Source organism: Aulonocara stuartgranti (genome assembly GCF_965226115.1).
Source record: "Aulonocara stuartgranti genome assembly, chromosome: 3".
NCBI lineage: Eukaryota > Metazoa > Chordata > Actinopteri > Cichliformes > Cichlidae > Aulonocara > Aulonocara stuartgranti.
Window position 1 is genome coordinate 15477343 of NC_138941.1, and position 20829 is coordinate 15498171.

The window sequence follows — 20829 nt, forward strand, 5'->3', positions numbered from 1 at the left end:
TTGATATCAGAGTAACACACTGATGGTAATGTGCAGTCATCATCAGTGACTGTGGGTCAAACAGAAGCTCTCTGATTGGTTGCTGACCTTGGTCACCTGTCCACTCTCACCTGTTTGTGTTTGCTCTCTCTTTGCTGTCTTCATCCTCTCTCTCCTTTCTCTCCCTCTCTGTCTTTGTACATCAGTCAGGTCCAATGGAAACAGTGACATTTACAAACCAATCAAAGACAAACTGATCCATGTCAGGTTATAACAATATTCAAAGTGAATACAGGCTGCTGCTGGACACAGACAGGTAACATCATTTTGACTTGCTGTCACCTGGATCTGGACTCATAAACACTGAAGCCCTGAACAGGAATACAAATCATTTTCTGCCAACTAGCGACACACCAGCAGATAATGGCTCAGAAAGCTCAAATGAGCCAATCATTTCTGTGTTTAGTTCCCCTGAAATCAGATCGGATATCAGCAGCTCTGAGTTCATTCATCATTATTGTCCAGTGATGAGATTTCTGCTCCGTTTGGTAACAGTCAGCAGGTTTTTCCTGCGTGTGGACGTGAACAGTCGTACCTGACAGCAGGTAGCAAACAGAGATCATCTTTCCAGCTGGAACTCTTCACTGAGCTGAACTCATTCAAAATGTTCTGGAGTCAAAACAGGAAACAGTCCAAATATGTGTCTTCACTCTGACTCTGGATCAGATCTCAGTGACAGGCTGTGGACATTATGGAAGCCTAAATGTGACACCATCTTCCTCCTTCATCTGCAGATTAAAGCCAAACAAAGATTCTCATTAAAAGTCTGCAGGTCTGAGAGAGACTCAATCGTTGTGTCATGTCAAACACAGTAAGAGGAGCTGAAGCACAGATGTGAAGAGCAGATTCATCAGATTATGACCTCACTCTGTTTTGTCTTCATATACATTCAGTCTGTTGTTTACAATGCAGATTTTCTGCATTTCTTCTTGGCTCTCAGCGAAGGCGGTCGTACTTTTCTCCTCTCCTCCTTACCCTTATCTTCTCTGCTTACCCTCTATGTCCTTGTCTTGTCTCGTGTGAATTACTTTCCCTGGAACAGTCTCTCACTGTCGTTCTCTAAAACCTAAAAGAGAATTATGGATTTGATCAACTGGTCTCTGAATGCTATTGACACCCTTTTCTCAACGAGAGGTCTGGGCTCGGGAGAGCCTGAGTGCCCTGGGGAGCCTGAGTGCCCTGGAGGGACTTTCCCTGCCGGATACACGAAGGACGGGTGGAAGAACTGGAGGGTCATGTGCCTGGCGGGAATGTCGATCGAGGACGGTGAAGATATCGATCTATTCGGAACCATGATAACAGGGTTCTTGCTGATCGGAGTTGGCTTAGCCCTGGTTTAACGGAGAAATAAGAGAGCGGAACCGGCTGTTCAATCCCCCCCTAAGGCTGCCCGCTGGAATCGAAGCGATGGGACGAGGCGCGACCTCTCACAAAGAACGTAATATGGTTAACACCTTGGAGACGCTTACAGCTGCTGTGAAGGCTCAAAATAACACCATTGAGCGTATGGGGGGATACATCAGAGAGAGGCCTGCTCAAAATGAAACCCTTGAGCGAAAGTTGGAACACATCGCGGAATGGATCACTGCAGTTGTGAGGTCTCAGAATCAAAAGAATGACAACACCATGGAACAGAAGTTTGATACCATCATGGGTATCGCGGCTCTCCAACGGGAGATTGAGAGGCCAGCGTCAGAGTGTTAAAGAGCAGCCTGAAAATTCTCCTGGGCTGCTCGCATGGAAATTTACAAAATCATCGAAATTGCGAACCCCCATCACGGCGCCAGCTGCAGGCCCAAGGCTGGAGCCAAACAATCACTCCCTGATAGCAACTGTGTTATGGCTGTTCTTCCCATTCCATGCAAGGCCACCTGGGTTGGCTGGTAGACTGTTTACTTAGCCTGGCAGGGCACTGTCTCAGCTGAACTATGGACACGCATACACATACACTTACACTGATAAGCACTCACTCATCCCCCCTGCCTTTCCAATGCCTTCGATGCTTGTTTCCTGCGAGGGAACACGGCGGGTCTGTGTGCCGCGCTGGAATGGTAGCGCTGTGCAGGTTGGCTGCTGTGTTCGCTTCGGATTACTCCTCACCCCTCACCCAACCCTGTGGCTTGTCATGTCTTCACAATGTTGTGCTGTGGACATTTATGTGCTTTTTGTGCAGAGGAGTTTTTTTGTTTCCTGTTCTAATACTGTCCTACCATGGAAGCATAGCATGAGTAGGGGTCTATTTTTTTCCTCTTGTACTTTCCCCATTGTAGTGAACATTTCAAAGTTTTTTTCTCTAATGCTACCAATCTCCGACCTGTATCCCCATGTAATGTCTGTGCTATATGTGTAAGGTCGGGGGGGTCCCATTTCACTGCAGGGCAACCTGCATGTGAAGAATAAAGCTTTGATTGATTGATTGATTGATAATAACATTTTATATTTTCTATCATCACAGACTGACTCAGTGTTGGCTCTCAGAGTCTCACTGTGAAGTTGTGGCCTCAGCTCTGAAGTCCAACCCCTCCCATCTGACAGAGCTGGACACGAGTTTGAATGATGGCCTCCAGGGTTCAGCAGTGAAGCTTCTGTGTGCTGGACTGGAGAGTCCAAACTGTCGACTGGAGACTCTGAGGTGAGTTCACTGACTGCGGCTGTTGTAGTTTTTCTATATTTCAGGTCTTGATGTTTGAAACTTTCTTTAGTTCCTATATGTTCAGGATGTGTCTGAAGACAAATGTGAAGAAGTTTGAGTGCTTTCAGAAATGTTGTCTTTCCAAACGACTGAACAACAGTTTTTCCTTTTGGCTCCAAACAGAAGTGACAGACTTGAGCAGGGTTCATTTAAAGGCTGACAGAAGTGGAGTGGTGACGGGGAGATGTTTGACAGGACAGTGTTTCAGCCTCCACAGGTTCATGTTGTGCTCCATCAGTCAGTGAAGATGAAGTCAGTGCTGATGAGGCTGTAGAGTGTGTGAGGGATGTGAATGAGGATGATGAAGATCTGATGATAGCGGATAAAAACAGGCTGCAGAGACTTTGAGCCATACAGGGCACACAGTGTGTGTACAGAACAGCTGAAATCATTATGGAGGCCTCACTGGGATATGGAAGCATCACAGTACAGCTTCAGTGAAGCTTTAAAGTCTCTGATGTGAGATGAGAAACGAAGCAGCCAGAGCTTTTTCATGAGTGGAAATCCACTGTGATTGTGAGCTGCTGATACAGCCTCCAGATTAGCCAGCAGCTCATCCTGCTCAACATTTCCTCACCAACTTTAATGGAAGTGTGATGTTTTCAGCTGGAGTGATGGTCAGGGTGGCCTCCCTCTCCTCTTCTTCTCCTCTTCCTCTTTCATTTGTAAAGCCACTTCTGCTGCTTTCATTCATTTGGAAGTCCTGTAGCTGAGTTTGGGAGAGACTAACAGCCTCGGCAGCAGAGGGGAGAAAGGCTGTAACACCACCACTTTACTCTGTTCTACCTGTCACATCATTTTATCAGGAAACAAATATGCTCATGTTTTTACTATGTTTGTCTTGAAGATGTAAGAAGATCACATAGTGCTTTTTATTATTGTGTTGGTTTGTTTCCTGTCTCTTGGATGGAGCCATGCGTGGCCCCTGGGCCTGTGGTCAGAGTGTGTGCTGGATAATCCGGCCCAGGATGAGGCCAAACTGACATGGGATGAAATGTCTGTCACATAATTGAGCTTAGTGTAGTTTCATTTCTGCACAATTTAAAAACAACCAAAACTTTGTTCTGTCTTTTCTATGTTATACTGTAGACTTTCTTTGATACTGTGTCCAAAAGGAGCAGCTTTTACTTTGAAGGGGAGGCATCTCTGTTTCCTCTTCAGGTTGGATGATGGAAGCAAATGAGTGTGTGATGTTCTTTCAGTGTTGCACTTTGTAGACGCTCCCTGAGCACTGGTCTCACAGCCAGCTGCACATAGAGACCAGTGTTGTTAGTCCAGGTCAGAAGATGACTTGTTGGAATGAAAATGAGCTTGTAGTTTGTCTGCTTTAATAATGTGACTGGAAAAAGGTGTTGGACTTCAAATATGTCCATTTCTTTCACACTTCACCTTTAAAAGTGAAGCCTTGTGGTTCCTGGAAGGAAAAACACGACTTTTTCAGGTCTTTGTCCTGATTTTATGATAATGTACGGCTTTAATGTGAAATGTGATGAAACACTGAATGATTTCAAGCTCACACTTTGTCTAATAAACTTACATCTTTCATTCTTTATACAGATTGGAGCGCTGTGGTTTGTCAGAGATCAGCTGTGATTTTCTGGCAGCAGCACTGAAGTCCAACCCCTCCCATCTGAGACAGCTGGACCTGAGTAACAACAACAACCTGCAGGATTCAGGAGTGAAGCATCTGTGTGGTTTCCTGGAGAGTCCAGGATGTGGACTTGAAACTCTGAGGTCAGTCAGCATGTTTTAGTTGTGCTGAGATGAATATGATGTGAAAGTTGTGCTGACACTAAACTGCAGACATCAGGCTGATATTATACTGATCCACACTGAGGATCTTCATGGTAAAGTCTGTTTTCTTCTTCTCTGGTTTAGTCCATTGACTGCAGCAGAACAATGTTCACATTTCAAACAGTGATACTCAACGTATGGCCCGCGGCCCACACGTGGCCTGCCCACCTTTCCTGATTCAGAGAGAGGGGACCCTGATTAACTGTGTAGTGTTCTTCCTCACAGTTCTAAGTATCAGACACAACAATGAATAATCCACAGCTGACTGTCTTTAGCAGGTCAAAGGTCACGGCACACAGCAGACAGTGGGAAATATTATAATTCTGATCATTTATCAGCACATATCCATATGTATAAAAACAAAGCTGACACTGTGAGACTTGATCAGAGGTGTGATCATCACAGCAGAGGCCTTTGTGTCAAAGTCACTGAGGATCAAACAGAAACACATGAAGCAGATTTTCCTGTTCTGGCTTTTTATAGCAGATAACCTTCAAAATATTCTGCAGTCCATCAAAAACTGAAGCAAACCATGAATCAACATGTGAACATGACCTGATGCTGCTGAAGTGAAGCAAAGTTACAGAGGTTTGATTACAGACACAGCTGAGAGTTTGTAATCTGTCATCATTTTAAAAGGTTTAAATTTCTTCAGTATTGAACAGCAGAAATGAGGCTTTGTTTTCGGAGGCCGACAGCAGTGAACACAACAGCAGACTGGTGCGTAATAAGCAGTGAATAATGCAGGAAACAGATTTTTGAAGGTAAACTGTTCTTGAAGTACACTGAGAGAGAGAGAGCTGTGCAGGAAGTAAACGTCAAAGTCAGAGAGAATTCATGACGATGTTCATCAAACGTAAAGCGTAGTTTGGATCTTCTTCTGCTGCTGGTTCAGTCAGTTTTGGTTGGAGACAGATGAAACCTGCAGCTTCAGGATCTGTGAGCTGTCCACTTTCAGCCCCGACGGCGTGTCCGTGTACGTGCCGTCGAGTGAACGATCCACGCTCTGTGTTTCCATCTTTGTGCGTTTAGCTGCTCTCATTTACTGTTTTATCTATTTGCTTGTTGTTGAAATACTTTTGGGAGCTTTAACCTGAGATTCTGGCAAAATACATTGATATTAAAAATCGACTCAGGATTGAATGAATCAACATCGCTTTATTCAAATTAAAACCATTTAAATAGGAAAATCCATTTTTTTACACCCGCCTCTAATGCTGGGTAATGTCAGCTGGTCCATGTGCAGCTGGCTGTGAGGTTCAGGGAGCGTCTACAAAGTGCAACACTGAAAGAACATCACACATAAATGTTGAGTAATAACTGGACTCTCATACAGCGAGATTCAAAAGCCTTTAAACATCAGCTTATCCTGCTCAACCAAGTCCAACACTGAGTTTGTAAAAACATGTTTGTCAATCATTTTGTTTGGTTTCTGAGGAAAATGATTCAATAACTTGCTGCTAATACACAACATTTCATCATATTTCCTCATAACCCTCTTTTGTCTGACCATTTGATCCCGTTTGAATTTGCAATAAAGGATCCACAGAGTTTGATGACAATAATGACAGTAGATGTTTGTGTGAAAGTGCTGGAAGCAAATGAGTGTGTGATGTTCTTTCAGTGTTGCACTTTGTAGACGCTCCCTGAGCACTGGTCTCACAGCCAGCTGAACATAGAGACAAGTGTTGTTAGTCCAGGTCAGAAGATGACTTGTTGGAATGAAAATGAGCTTGTAGTTTGTCTGCTTAAATAATGTGACTGGAAAAAGGTGTTGGACTTCAAATATGTCCATTTCTTTCACACTTCACCTTTAAAAGTGAAGCCTTGTGGTTCCTGGAAGGAAAAACACAACTTTTTCAGGTCTTTGTCCTGTTTTTATGATAAATGTACGACTTTAGTGTGAAACATTCAGAGTTTTTTCTCTTGTTGTGTTTGTTTGAAGCTGCTTCCTGTTGGCTTCAGCTGTTTGGAGTTTCCATTTTCTAAACTTCTACATTCTGAACCTTCTTCAGCTCTGAACAGATGATGAAACACTGAATGATTTCAAGCTCACACTTTGTCTAATAAACTTACATCTTTCATTCTTTATACAGATTTTGGCACTGTGGTTTGTCAGAGATCAGCTGTGATTATCTGGCAGCAGCACTGAAGTCCAACCCGTCCCATCTGAGAGAGCTGGACCTGAGCTACAACAACAAGCTGCAGGATTCAGGAGTGAAGCATCTGTGTGGTTTCCTGGAGAGTCCGGGATGTGGACTTGAAACTCTGAGGTCAGTCAGCATGTTTTAGTTGTGCTGAGATGAATATGATGTGAAAGTTGTGCTGACACTAAACTGCAGACATCAGGCTGATATTACACTGATCCACACTGAGGATATTCATGGTAAAGTCTGTTTTCTTCTTCCCTGGTTTAGTCCATTGACTGCAGCAGAACAATGTTCACATTTCAAACCTTCAAAGAAGAAGAAAAATCCTCCACTGGATAATTCACTGTGAAACTCGCAAACTCTTCAATCCACCTTAAAGTCTGTCTGACACTGAAATCCAAAGCAAAATGTGCGTTTGCTTTACAGACAGCAGTCCAACACAAACATACACACATCATCCAAAACACAGTCCAACATCCAAATCTCCTCCACTGCCAGCATGAATGATGGGAAAGAGAAGGAGGAACACTCTGACATTCAGGGTTAGAATGAGTTTCATGAAGCAGACTGTGAAGATCAAAGCTGCATTAGAAAGCTTACATGAATGAATGAGTGGACAGAAGTGGACAGAGATCGCCTGAAGCACTTCAAAGGCTTAAAATAAGCACATTTCTCTTTATTCTTTATCAACTCTGTTAGTTTCTCTCAGTTTTCTGTGGAATGAAGCTAACAGCAGGCTAATAAGATGCTGACCAATAGGTTTCTATTAAAGGTTGTAATTTGTATATGAAAAAGTGCTTTGGCTCAGCAGGGATCAGCTTACAGGTAGAATACAGCTGCTGGATGGGATTAGCATGTCATAGCTATCTACCAAACTGCTAACTGGGGGATTTCAGGCCATCTATGGATCATTTTTGCTAACTGTTTATTCAGCTTAGGCTCACAGGGCTGCAGCCTGTGCCCTAGCTGTCATAGGGCAAGAGGCGTGGTCCACCTGCACAGGTGAGCAGTCCATCACAGGGCCAACAGAGAGACACAGAGAAGCACTCTCTCGCATCCACACCTACAGCCAATTTACAAGCACCAATGAACCTAAGCAGCATTTCATTGGACTGTGGGAGAACATCCAACCTCCACAGAAAGGCCAACTAGCTTCAACCTACAACCTTCTTGCTTTAAGGCACTAGTGCTAACCACTTTTCCCCATTTCAGCCCAAATCCTGCATCTTCCTGTTTCTGACTCCAGGCCAGCTCCACTAACACTTTCTCATCAGACACTGCCACCTAGTGGAGGAAGTCTTAGTTCCATTTGAAGCTTCAGATCACTGAGTGCTAGGGATGGGTATCGTTTAGGTTTTATCTGATACCAGTGCCAACCCCGTACTTTTGAAACAGTGCCGGTGTTTAAAGAATGGAGAACATAAACTTTGTCCAAAAACCTCTCATGTTTAGCTGGTTTCCTCTTTTTCTTTGGTCATTTTAGCCTTTTTGGCCAGGGTGAAGGGAGCATCTGCCATCAAACAAGAAGACAGCCGCATTTAACTACGACGGTGTTTGCTAGTTCACCTTACATGCATTAATATAATAAATTGGTTAGCCTACTCAACGTAAATTACACACGAACAACATTACGCTACTCACCCAGAGAAGAACAGCTGTTTCTGCCATCATCATCTTCATCATTTCTGCTACACTGGCAGGGCTAGGGGCCAGGACTCTCCTCTTCGGGTTCTTGGGGGATGTTGCTAACTCCGGGTCTGATAACAGGCACCACAGCCGCAGTAGAAGCGCTCGGTCTTGCAGCAAGCTATCAAATATGGTGCATTTCTCAGCTTTTAAAAAAACGCTATGCGTCGCCAGGTGTTTCATCAGATTCAAGGTGTTACCTCCTTTGTACAGTATCACCTTAAAGCACTTGTTCCAGGCTGCTGAATTTACATCTTTTGCTGTGAAGTACAGCCAGACTTTGACCGCTTCGCCTTGGGCATTTTTAATCTGTAGCTTTGCTGTAAAAGAATGTACGTACCTGGGCCTGTCTACTATCCTTGGAAAGGTAAAATGATTGGCTAGAATCTAAAGTGTATGACATCTCAGAAAAAAAAAAGCACCAAAATGTTCACTGCTTTTTGGTCTGGTTACTATTAAATTTTGTTCTTTGAATTCTTTTTGCGGCAAAGAAAGACTCGACCCAGGATGGTCAAAGCTAAAAAAAATTATCTTTATTTACATTCCCGGGAACCGAGACCTGAAAACACGAACACACGCGCTCAGGTCTGAAAGCAGCAGCAGCCAGCATGGTTATTTATATATTTCCGAAGTTTTGATCAAAACACTCTGCTTAGTTTCACTTTCTGTCTGCACCTCCAGTGCTCTGCAAAAGCATGCAGTTTCCTGTCAGTACTTTTGTCTCAGACTCTACTCAGAGCTGGCCCTCTCTTATTAAAATACATAAAACAATATAGTCAGCAAATAAACACTAAGAATACATATTTAAATCCCAACATTACTACTGTTTATGTCAGAACTGGTGCCATAATGGCACCGGATACTGGTACCCATACCTACTGAGTGCCATAGGACACTTAACCTATATGCTGGAAACTTCCTGTTGTTCCAAGGAGGACTGGAAAATGTGTGAAAATCTCCCAGTCAGTTCCTCACAGCACACTTCAATCATTTCCCTCCCACAGCATGAGGACCAGGGCTTTTTCTCTCTTTGGTCCCACTAAGAGATTTCCACACAAACACCTCATCAGTGGGACTCTCAGAGCTACCAGCCCTTTGCTACAATCACAAAGCTCTTCATTGAAATCAATGATATCAAAGCTGGAATCAAATGAGTCCAAGTCTTCTGCTGATTCAGCATCACATTCATCTTTGCTCCTTGTTCAAATCTCCAAAATCCAACTGGCTGCATCAGGACATATAGTCTGAAACGCTGCACAGTTTCTTGTTTGAAGCTGCTTCCTGTTGGCTTCAGCTGTTTGGAGTTTCCATTTTCTAAACTTCTACATTCTGAACCTTCTTCAGCTCTGAACAGATGATGAAACACTGAATGATTTCAAGCTCACACTTTGTCTAATAAACTTACATCTTTCTTTCTTTATACAGATTGAGGAACTGTGGTTTGTCAAAGATCAGCTGTGATTATCTGGCAGCAGCACTGAAGTCCAACCCCTCCCATCTGAGAGAGCTGGAGCTGAGCTGGAACAACCTGAAGGATCCAGATGTGAAGCAGCTGTCTGATCTTCAGCAGAGTCCAGACTACAGACTGGAGACTCTGCTGTAAGTAGAGTGATGGAGTGAGTGGGTGGTGCTGTCACCAGTATTGTACTAAACAGTCAGTATGAAACAAAGATCCAGTGTCTCCTGTAAAGCTGCAGCTTCTCAGTGAAGCTGTGAGAGGAGAATGGTGACAGGCTTCAGGATTGGACACAAACACTTCCTGTTTCTGACCTTTATGGTCACCATGGTAACGGCTGATACCGTCAACAGCCAATCAGCTCTCTGAACAAAGCAGCACGCAGACAAATGACTGCATTCATTTCCAAGTTTAAAGCAGTGAAGAACACAGTCTGTAGGTGAGGAAGAATTTAGTGAGAGCAGATGTTTGGATGGAATTCCTCCAGTTAACAGCTGGAACCGTCCATCTGGATTGTTGGGCTTGTTGTTGGGGTTCTTACAGAGCTCAGAGTGGACACACCAAGGTTCTTCTAATGAATGAAAGTCCAAACTCAAACTAGGAGGGATATATAATACAGAATATATTTGATATATACTGTAGATGTACTGTAGAGTTGCAGTTTGTCACTTGTAAATACAGTCTGTGAGCAGCTATGAGCTGAAAGATCTTTCTAGAAACACGAAATGTTTTCACTCTTCTGTTGCTTTTTCATATATTTCCACAACATTAATATTGATCCCACCTGTCTCACCTGTTTCATGCTTTTATACATAATAACAGGACACGTGTGATCTGAGCGCTGCTGTGGTTGCTGTGCTGCACGTCTTCATTTAGATAACAGAGACATCTAGTGGTTCAGAGGGAGAACTGCAGGAGGTGGAGCTGTGTTTTAGCATGGAAAACTTTTTATCTTTTAGGCGCAGATACAAATATGACAAGTATCAGTGTAAGATAAAAAAGGTCACATCAGTCAGCAGAGGGAACAGTGATCACACAGCAATGTAAGAATAGAAACATAACAGTGAATCTGGACATGTATACAGATGGAAGCAAACAAAGAGGATGTAACACTACATTAAAGCCACAAATGGGAAGAAAACAAAGCCAAAGGAAAATATATTTGATCTCAGGAATCCAAATCAGATGCTTTAGAGCAGGGGTCGGCAACCCAGGAGGAGCAGAGACCCGAGGCGGCCGCCGGTCCGAGTGTCAGGTGAACTGAACTTCAGGTAAGTTATGACCTGCAGTCTATCTGGGTCAGATATAAACCAAGTTTAGGTGGAGTTTATTTTCCTTGTGCTGACTTTTTACAGTCAGTTACAATAACTCGTACTGCGTACTAGCTAGCATGACGGAGTTTCTATACAACTGGGTGGGTGCTCTGATGTTACTGATAGTGAACTTTATTTTAGTAGAGTTTCCAACCATCCTGTAAAAAACAGAATCGTCTCGTATTCAGAGAAAATATTACGCGTTTCGTGTTGAGCTGAGAAGGAACACAGTTTGTCCCGGACTTCAGCTAGAATGGAAAAGACACAAAGCTGGATTCATTCTGTGTCTTTACACTGTCATTCTCTCCCCTCTCTCTCCTGTTGCTACTTTAATCATGAAACTGATAAATGATCAGCTGATCGGCTTTTCTCTCTTGTTTATCGCCCACTTTGCGCCAGAAAGAGGAAACCAGCGGATGTCGCGCTAAACAACAGCAGCACGTTTAAGCTTGATCAGCTGTTGTTAGAATTTATTTAATATTAATTTCTAGTATCAGCTGATGTTTGCTGGAGCCACAGCTGTAAAGCTGCTGGTCAGGATATCGGTTTGGATATGTGGTGAGAGGGAAACATGAAGATGAAACCAGGAGATGTCCTTACTGAATCATCAGAGCTGAACAGGTGATGGAGAAACAGGTTTACCTTTTAGGTGACATGAATGTGTTGATGGGAAGTTATGAACTGTTTCTGAGAGACAAATAACACCAGGATCCTTTTCTAAGTAGCTGACAGTTATACCAACAAGACTCTGGAGTTCATGGAGCTGCATTTCCACCTGCTGGACATCACTACCTGAAAGGTTTAACTGTCTTCAGAACATTGCAGAGGTCTTATTGACAGTATTCTGCTCTACATATCTGTGTGAGCAGATTTTCTCTCACATGAAGAGAGTCCTCAGGTCTGAATGCTGGACACTCGGAGACCTGTGTCTCTGAGTGGGAGACCAGAGATCACATTAACATGTGTGTCCCTGTATTAACAAACATGCCATATTGGCCCAGTTTATTTTTCTTATCATTGTTGTGAGGAGACCATAAATAGCATTTGTATTTTCTGTTGTACAGGTCATTTGCTGTTATGGATAAAAAGTCTTTTTTTGTTTCAAAATAGCTGATAACTATTCGCTGATAGCTGCAAACATCTGCAAACAAATATAATCCTATGAAGTGGTTCTATAAAGTGTGTAATTTATTGCTAATGCAATCATATGGCACATTGACTTCTGAGGAAATTTTAGATGCACTCATCATCAGAAAGGCTGCCGACCTAAACCAGGGTGTTTAGAGTATCGTGTCATGGTCCTGGGTCAAGCGACCCAGTATTTGAGTTTCATGTATATTTTGTATTCATTTGCACCTAGCTTAGTTCACCTAGTTAATTTCTAGATTGCAGTTTAGTTTTGTTCCTTAGTTGTTTATGTCATCTCCCCCTGTACTAAGTCTCCCTGGTTCATGTGTCATGTCTGCGTGGTTATGTTTAGTTCATGTCATGTCTAATCTCCATGTTTCCTGTTTTACTTTGAAAATCTGTATTCAATGTCAGTGTATTTAGTGTCACCTCTCCTGTCCTGTCGTTAGGTTCATGTGTGTCAGCTGTGCTCCCATGTGTGGCCACTTCCCCTGATCATCCCTCATGTGTATTTAGTCTCTGTGTTTCATGTAGTCTGTGTCGCGTCGTCTGTGTTCCCACCTCCATGTTGTCACAGCCAGTCTTAGTAGTCATAGTTATGGTTTCCTGTGTCTTCATAGTTTTTCCTAGTTTTACTTTCTCAGTTTAGTCATAGTTTAGTTTGTCACTGCGTTTCTGCCTTGTCTGCACTCCTTGTCACAATAAAGGCTCGCCTTCAGTTAAGTTTACTCCAGTCTACTCTCGTGTGTTCGCACCTGGGTCCACCACACACACCACTGCACGGTCTGCCTCCGCAGATCATGACAATCATAGTTTTTTGTGGTTTGTTTTCTTTAAGTCATTTCACAGATTTTCTCTATAATTTCAATTCCTTGAATAAAACAACAAACTTAGGGGATGATTTTGTAATCCGACTTTATGTAGGAAAGATTTGACTAAACATAAAACAATCTTCCAACTCAGTCGTCATTCTTATCTTGTGAAATCAAACCAAATGTTCTGTTGTCTCTAAATCAGGGATTGATGAAATCTTTGGTTGCATCCATTTATGAACATGTTCTCATTCATATTAAATCGTAGTCTAAGTCCTTCTTTAGAGGGATAAATGTCATTCATTATCTTCAAATGTGTTTCTGTTGTTTTGGGGGGAAGTTTGAAGTCCATTGTTCAAAGTCTGTTAATGAAACTTTATGAAGTTTATGTAGGATGTTTTTCCTATTTTGTATTTGTTTGAATTATGATGTATTTCTGACTCTTTCTGCCATGATGCCAGGTCTCTCTTGAAAACAACATTTTTAATCTCAATTAAATTTTCACCTGGAGAAATAAAGATGATAATAATAATTTTGTCTTCAGGGAATCATTTCTCTGTAAAACAGCTTCTTCTGAAACTCTTGTTACATTTCTTGTTTATTGTTTGCTGGTTTTAGAAAAATGTCATCGTCTCTGTGTGAACTTAAACTCTACATGTGGTGTCAGCTATAAATGAGCTCTAGAGTCTAATAACGATGCTTTTATTATTGTCTGGTATCCAACCTAACCCTGGGCCTCTGGCTGAATGTGAAACACCAGCAGATGTTAAAAACTGTCTGGGTTACACGTGCATCACGTCGTGTGCTTCCTAACATGGATATGATTGGAATCTGGGCTGTTCAAGCGGTGCTGGTATCATTGTTGTTTCTGAGACTTTCCAAATCTTTACTGGATAAAAACGTAGCAACTGATGGATTTAACATTTAGCACTCAGACTGTCCCAGAAAAGGCGGAGGTCTGGAAGTTTATGTGAAGGTCTGTCTTGCTGCTCAAGTCTTGTTCTCTCCATCTGCACCTCAGTGCTGTGAGAAACACTAAAATCTCACGCTCCGAGCCCCGCATCAGTTTGAACTGGGGTCGTATTAAACAGGCTGACAATGTCAGTTTGGGAACATTTACAGGAGAGTTGTGTCTACTTTGTGGACAGACACGCCCCTTTTTGCCAGGTCAGGGTGAAAGGTCGGGACAGGCCTGGTTTGGTTCAGTACCGGCCGATCTCCTACATGAGAGAAACCAGGCCTGGGCAGGAAGTCTGGCTCTGATGCTGATTGGCTACGTTTTCATTAGCTGTGTAATCTGATTACTGCCTCCATCATCAAGATCCAATGTAACTATTTTTTACTTTAACGACTGACAGTCCAAACGACCGTAGGAGGTTTTGGCAAACTATAAAGTGTCTCTGCCAGCTGTGACTCCTCAGAGCTTCCTCCTCACTTAAATATCGACTCCACTCCTGTGTCAGACAAAACTGAAATGTTGCTTTAACAAACACTTTGTTGCTTCTTGTTCTTTGTTCAGCACAGTATCTGATGGTAAACCTCTTGCACACAAGTCTGCTCGTAGTTCCTGCTTACTGATACCTTTTCCTTCACACCTGTCACAGTAGAAGAGGTTTGTAAGGCTTTGAATAGCCCCAACACCAGAAACTCGTCCTCACAATCGTTCTCCTTCCTTCTTGCACTTGGCTGCAAATATCATAGCTGAGCCAGTGTCTTATATTTTTAATCTTTCTCTACAACAGAAGGCTTTACCACAGATGTGGAAGTGTGCCTCTGTACTCCCCCACTGAAAGCTGGTGATTCTTCAACAGTTAGTAATTACAGGCCAATTTCCAAACTCTGTGTCTTATCTAAGGTTCTTCAAAGGCTGGTAAATAATCAACTTCAAAGTTATCTGGATGAAAATAGGATTTTATCTCCCTTCCAGTCTGGTTGTAGGAAACTGCACAGTACTGGAACTGCTTCGATAAAAGTTCTCAAAGACGTCTATGAAGCGCTGGATGCAAAGAACTACTGTGCAGCAATACATGTGGCAAAAAAGTGAGGTGTTGTGGCCATACTTGCCAACCTTGAAACTTCAGAATAAGGGAGACATTCAAAAGGGCTGTTGGGGGGGGTGATAAATACATTTTACAGGGTTTATTTAATCGGGTAAAATACATTAAATGTCACCATTATTATTGGCTGGCCGGAAACAGCGGGTGTGTCCAAATTCAGAGGCTGCTTCCACCTGAGGACCCGGCCTTCGCGGTCTAAAGAAAGCCGGGTAGTACGTCACGAGCTCCCTCGGTGGAGTGAAACTGCCGTCTACTCCTTGCTATCTAAAATATAACCGGGCACTGATGTAAACTCTTCTGTTTAATCAGTTTTCTGTTTGACGTTTATTCAGCTGTGTGAAAACCCCGGAGGAACCCTCCCGAGGGATTAATAAAGTTAAATTTAATCTAATCTAATAACTTTAATCTCAGCCAAACCGATTTACTCACGAACAAATAAAACACTGAAAAAGCCAAACAATAACATTTTTAAGTTACCAAAGTGACTTATATATGATGTTTAACCCGAGTAGCGAAAGACCGCGGGGGTTTGAAGACGATGTGTCGGTCGGCTCAGATATTTGAAGTTTACACAGCTACATTCTCACCTGAAAACATGCTAAAAGTTTTTTGCGACCCAGAAAGAGAAATATGAGTAATATTAAAACTGCCGCCATTGTTGGAAACTGGAATTGGCTGGGCCACGCTATAAATTCTGCGATATGGTTTTTCAATTTTGTTGTCCGGGTGGGAGAAATTCGGGAGGATGGTGGCTCCGGGAGATTTTCGGGAGGGGCACTGGAATTTGGGATTCTCCCGGAAAAATCGGGAGGGCTGGCATGTATGGTTGTGGCAACATCACTAACCTTGCAAACACCTCAGAGTAAATCATATCACAGAATATAACGAGCGTATGTTGAGGCGAACTGAAGAGGAGGACAGGGACAGGGACGACGCTGCTAGGGTGAGACAGACGTCTCTCACGGAGTCCTTTAGTGCTGCAGGCAGGCAAGGTGTTCAAACAGCGCACAACTTCTGTTTTTTTATTTCTATATGATGAACTCTGCATTATTAAGTGATAAGAACAAGAAATCTGATGTCCTGTAATCATTATGACGCTATAATCTGAGATACAATAAATAAAATAAGTTTTTGTACAAAGTATTGGTATCAGATCAGTATCGTCGATACCACCCTGAATATTACTTGGTATCGGATCGGAAAGAAACTCAGTGGTATCGCATATCACTACCTCTGACCCCCTAGGTATGTCTGCAGATATCCGATCTTCATCACTCCATCAAGAGTCTACCCTGTGTGTAGATCAGTGGCGGAGCGGGGGGGTGACTTACTGGGCTTAAGCCCGGGTTGTTTGTTCAGAAGCCCGGGGTCTTTTGGAGTGTAATTTTTTCATAGTTAGATGCCTGGCTGACAACTTTATAAAACAAAAACTACACACAATATTCGAAGCACATAGTGCACACTGTGGGAATTTACGACTGTGCGTAAATCCCCCCTAATATTGGTATGATCCGAGCTCAGGCACTAAGTGACTGAGCGAGGGGGCGGGGCAGCTGGTACCGGCGAGTGCGCTGTTGGAGAAGCGCAGCCAGGCAGACAGAGGAGAACTGGAGGTACCAAAGCAAATCATTGGTACTGTACAAATAATGTAAATACGACGGTTTATCACAAAAGATTGATATCAAACTGATCACTTGGCCCATATTACTTTCTCTTTCTTAGAGTGAATCAACAAATGGCGAAATGAAAAGCCGAACAACAACAATGCTGTTTCTTTAGAGAGTCTTAGCTTACATGTGTGTTTATTTCATATTTCAGTTGTTTCCCTCCACGGCTAAATAAATCGGTTTCAGTAATGCACTGATATACAAGAATGGACATGTGGAGCTTCTTTCAGAGAAAAAACTATGGTAGATGTTATTTTATATATTATGCTTTGTATGTTGTTCAGTATATTTCTATGCAAAACAAGAGGAACTTCAATACACAGCAGTATATTCACAGTTGAAACCAGATATTTACATACACTTTATGGAAAACACAAGAAAAATTTTTCTGTACAACATCAATTTAGAGTAAACTTGTTTTGTTTTGGATAAATAAATATTGAAATATCTTTTGAATTAGTTAAATGTCAGAATAAAGAGAGACAGAGCTGTCTATTTTTATCACTTTCATCAAATTTAGGAGTACATATACACTAAGTTTATTGTTAATTAATAAGAAACTCCAGACGATTCCATTCTGAGCTGCAGAAGCTTCTGATTGGTTAGTAGAGTCCATGTGAGTAAATTGGTGGCACAGCTGTGGATGCATATAAGGCAAAACACAGAGCCTGTTTCTGTGACATGGGAACATCAAGAGATGTCAACCAAAACACCAGGAAAAGAACTGTGGAGCTCCATGAGTGTGGCTCAGTTTGAATACAATTTGGTGCCATTTACAATTAAGAAATACAGATAGGTTCTCTCTCTTTCTTAAATTTAACAAATATGTTTTTTTATATTTATCAACCTTAAAAAATAAACATTTAGTCTGATTTGATGTTACAATTAAAAAAGTATTTGTGCTTTTATCTGAAGAGTGTTTGAATATCTGGTTTCAACTGTCTATTTGATGATGTTGGTGTTTGGCTTGATTGTCAGCACAAAGAGGGAGAGAGAGGAACAGAGAGGGAGAGAGAGAGGAGAATGAGGACAGAACAGAGATGAACAAGAGCAGGTGAGACACACATGTTAGTCAAATGGTTGTTTACCAAAAGTATCACCGTATCATAGGTCCTCATGTATCTCGTACCTAGTGTTTCTTTTTAGGTTTGTTATTTTTCAAATTATAATAATTATATAAACTTTTCTCAATCTAAATAGTGGACTTTGGTAGAATTAAAAAAATAAGTGTAGTGCAGGTCTATGATGATTTTTAGTGCTACTATCATCTAGTTCTGATTCTGGTTCTGTTTTGATTAAATTCTAAGTAGTCCTGATTTTGAACTGTTGTAGTCCTGTTTTAGTTCTGGATCAGTCCTGGGTCTGGTTGAGTTGGCGGGACACACTCTATGTCTATCAAAAATTGGAAACTGTTTCGCTCAGTCGTCTGTCCGGACCTGGATCAACCGGGGTTCCCAGAGATGCTTTATGTTTTGCAATGGGTCAGTCCAACAGGACCTGAACTCTACCGTGTAGAAGCGTACCGTTTCAATCGTCCTGGTGACAACTTCATTTTTCTTAGTGTGTGTGAAGACAGGGAGGGTGTAATTGAGGACAGGGGCCTTGAAAACTGGAGGTTGAACCCATACCCCCTCACCCTTGAAGAACGTTTATCATGGTTTAAGGATTTGTTTTTTATTCAGTGGTCAGACTGGAGAGCACTGCAGCGGGTGTTTAATGAGGTCGATAAGACTATCAAGAGAGACAAGGTCAACTCTTCTTATGAGAATATTAGGAAGCATCTTGTATATGATCAGCTCGCACATGGCCCGAAGATTGGTTTACCTTCTGCCATGTTCAGGCCAAAAATCATCAAAAACCCTGAGGACAGAAAAAAGAAAAAAAAATGGTAGGTTGTCTCTGTGTGAGAGACGTTGGCATTATACTCGATATTTTTAAAAAATGCAATGTGTGGATTTCTTTTACAGACAACATCTGCCATATTGTGGACCGCTCAGAGTCTCCCCCTCCAGCACTGCTAATCCAGGCCCCACCGACTCCGCCCCCCTCTCCAGGATGCTCACAGGACTCTGCAGGAAACAGAACTCAACATTAAACTCACAACCTTCCACCTGGGCCCTATTTCAGGAAGCCTGTTTAGTGCAAACTCTGCAAACTCTGACTAAGTATACCCTGAGTTAACGAAAACTCTGGGTTTTCGGTTTCACAAAGCGAGTTTAGATTAATCCTGAGTGAGTTACTATGACGACACACTCCGTGAAGCTAACCTGCCCCCTAGCAGGTTTACTTCAACTAACCCTGACTTTCTCCGCCTCTGTGTCGGAAACCTGACTGTAGGAAGTGTCAGACATGGCGTGCCCCTTCCTTGAAGAGCCAGTAGATGTTGAAGCCCAAATTCTCTGCAGAGCTCTCCGCCGGGAGAGAGTGATTAGAGCGCGTTTTATCATTTCCTGATGATGTGTGAACGTTACCGTTTTTCAGCACAATCTATAATTTATTTGAATAACATCCTCAGGCCTAATATTGCTCATGTGACACATCGCGGACATGCTCTCAGTTCTGTACATATTATTTGTATTGCACTTCGGTTTTTTGCAAACGGGAGCTTTCTGTATAATATTGGTGACGCTGAGCACGTTTCCAAGGCTACCGTCTGTCGGGCAGTCAGGAATGTTACAGTTGCACTGAAACGTCTCCTGTACTCGTTTGTGGTGTTCCCCGGTCATAGACCCACAAGATTTATCAAAGAGGGATGCCACAAAATTGCAGGTATCAGGATGAACAAAACTTAATTCATGATGTGGTGATACTTGAACTACTACTTAAATTTTACATTTATTTTCACGGTTCCCAGGCGTGATTGGCTGTATAGATGGCACTCACATTCCAATCATTGCTCCTTCAGTAAATGAAGGAGACTATGTGAACAGGAAGTCTTTCCACAGCATTAATGTGCAGGTACATAGTTCCCTGTAGCATGTCAAACTAACAAATTATTTCATTATAGTAATGGATGCTGATTTGTGTTCTCTGCACTGTGAAGATCATATGTGATGCTGCCAACATTATCACAAATGTGGAAGCCAAGTGGCCAGGCTCTGTGAGTGGTGGTGGTGGAGGACCCCCACCTGTTTTTCGGGCCTCCGCTTTTTTTCTAGTGGCCATAACGGGTCACATTTGAGCATACAGAGTAAGCAAATATGTACTTGTAATGTGCTCAGATAATTTCAATAAGTGCTCACAGAAAGAAAATTAATGTAGCCTCTAACTGCAATTGATTTACATGGGACAAACAGACCAAGCACTATGGCTCATAATACAATTACACCTTACCTGTTTGGACTATATTTTTATATTTCATTTTTACTTGCTGCCAGGAACGTTTGGGGCCTGTTGGGTTGCACCTGCGCTCACATCACGTCACAAAATAAAATTTATAAAATAAAAAATGAAATAAAATTTAATAAAATAACGTGTTAAATGGGTGGAAATCCCTAGATCAATGTTTAAATTAAAACTCACGCATTGACTCTGTCGGCTATGTTTTGCCATGCATGTTCCCTTTCTTTTGCAGCTGAGGCTGTGTTACTTTTTTTCCGCAAAATTTGCATGTTATCGGCATATGCTGCCATCAGAATTTCGGCCTCAAGCGCTGTAAAATACATTGACCGCGCCTTCTTTCCCTCCGTCTCCATGGTGACTCGCTTAATCTGTGCTCCACTAATCAGGGCTTTATGTATCCTCGTGCGCACGCTTAACTTGGGGTTAGAGCAACTCCACGTTGATTGAACTAATTGTTATCAGCCTTTCTGAAACCGAATATTGGACAGTTCGGGGCCACTCAACCCTGAGTATCGTTTTTCACTCTGAGTTTTCTAAACCGGCTTCCTGAAATAGGGCCCTGCCGTCGATGGCACTGAATGAGTATGTGCAGGAGATATGTTATGGATGCCAATCCGGTCACCCCAGCCAGTTACAACACAGTTGCCTGTTTGAGCTGCCTGTGTTTTTCTTCGAGACCTACTATGATGAGGT

At 42.4% G+C, this 20829-nt stretch overlaps 1 protein-coding gene across 1 annotated transcript in view; it reads left to right on the forward strand.

Annotated features, from left to right (window-relative positions):
• The window catches only part of LOC309702569 (uncharacterized protein), a 1256944-nt gene that overhangs the window by 1179583 nt on the left and 56532 nt on the right, over positions 1–20829 (forward strand). Inside the window, 2 exon segments of the mRNA XM_082527162.1 lie at positions 4289–4465; positions 6622–6798. Coding sequence (XP_082383288.1) covers positions 4289–4465; positions 6622–6798 — 354 coding nt within the window.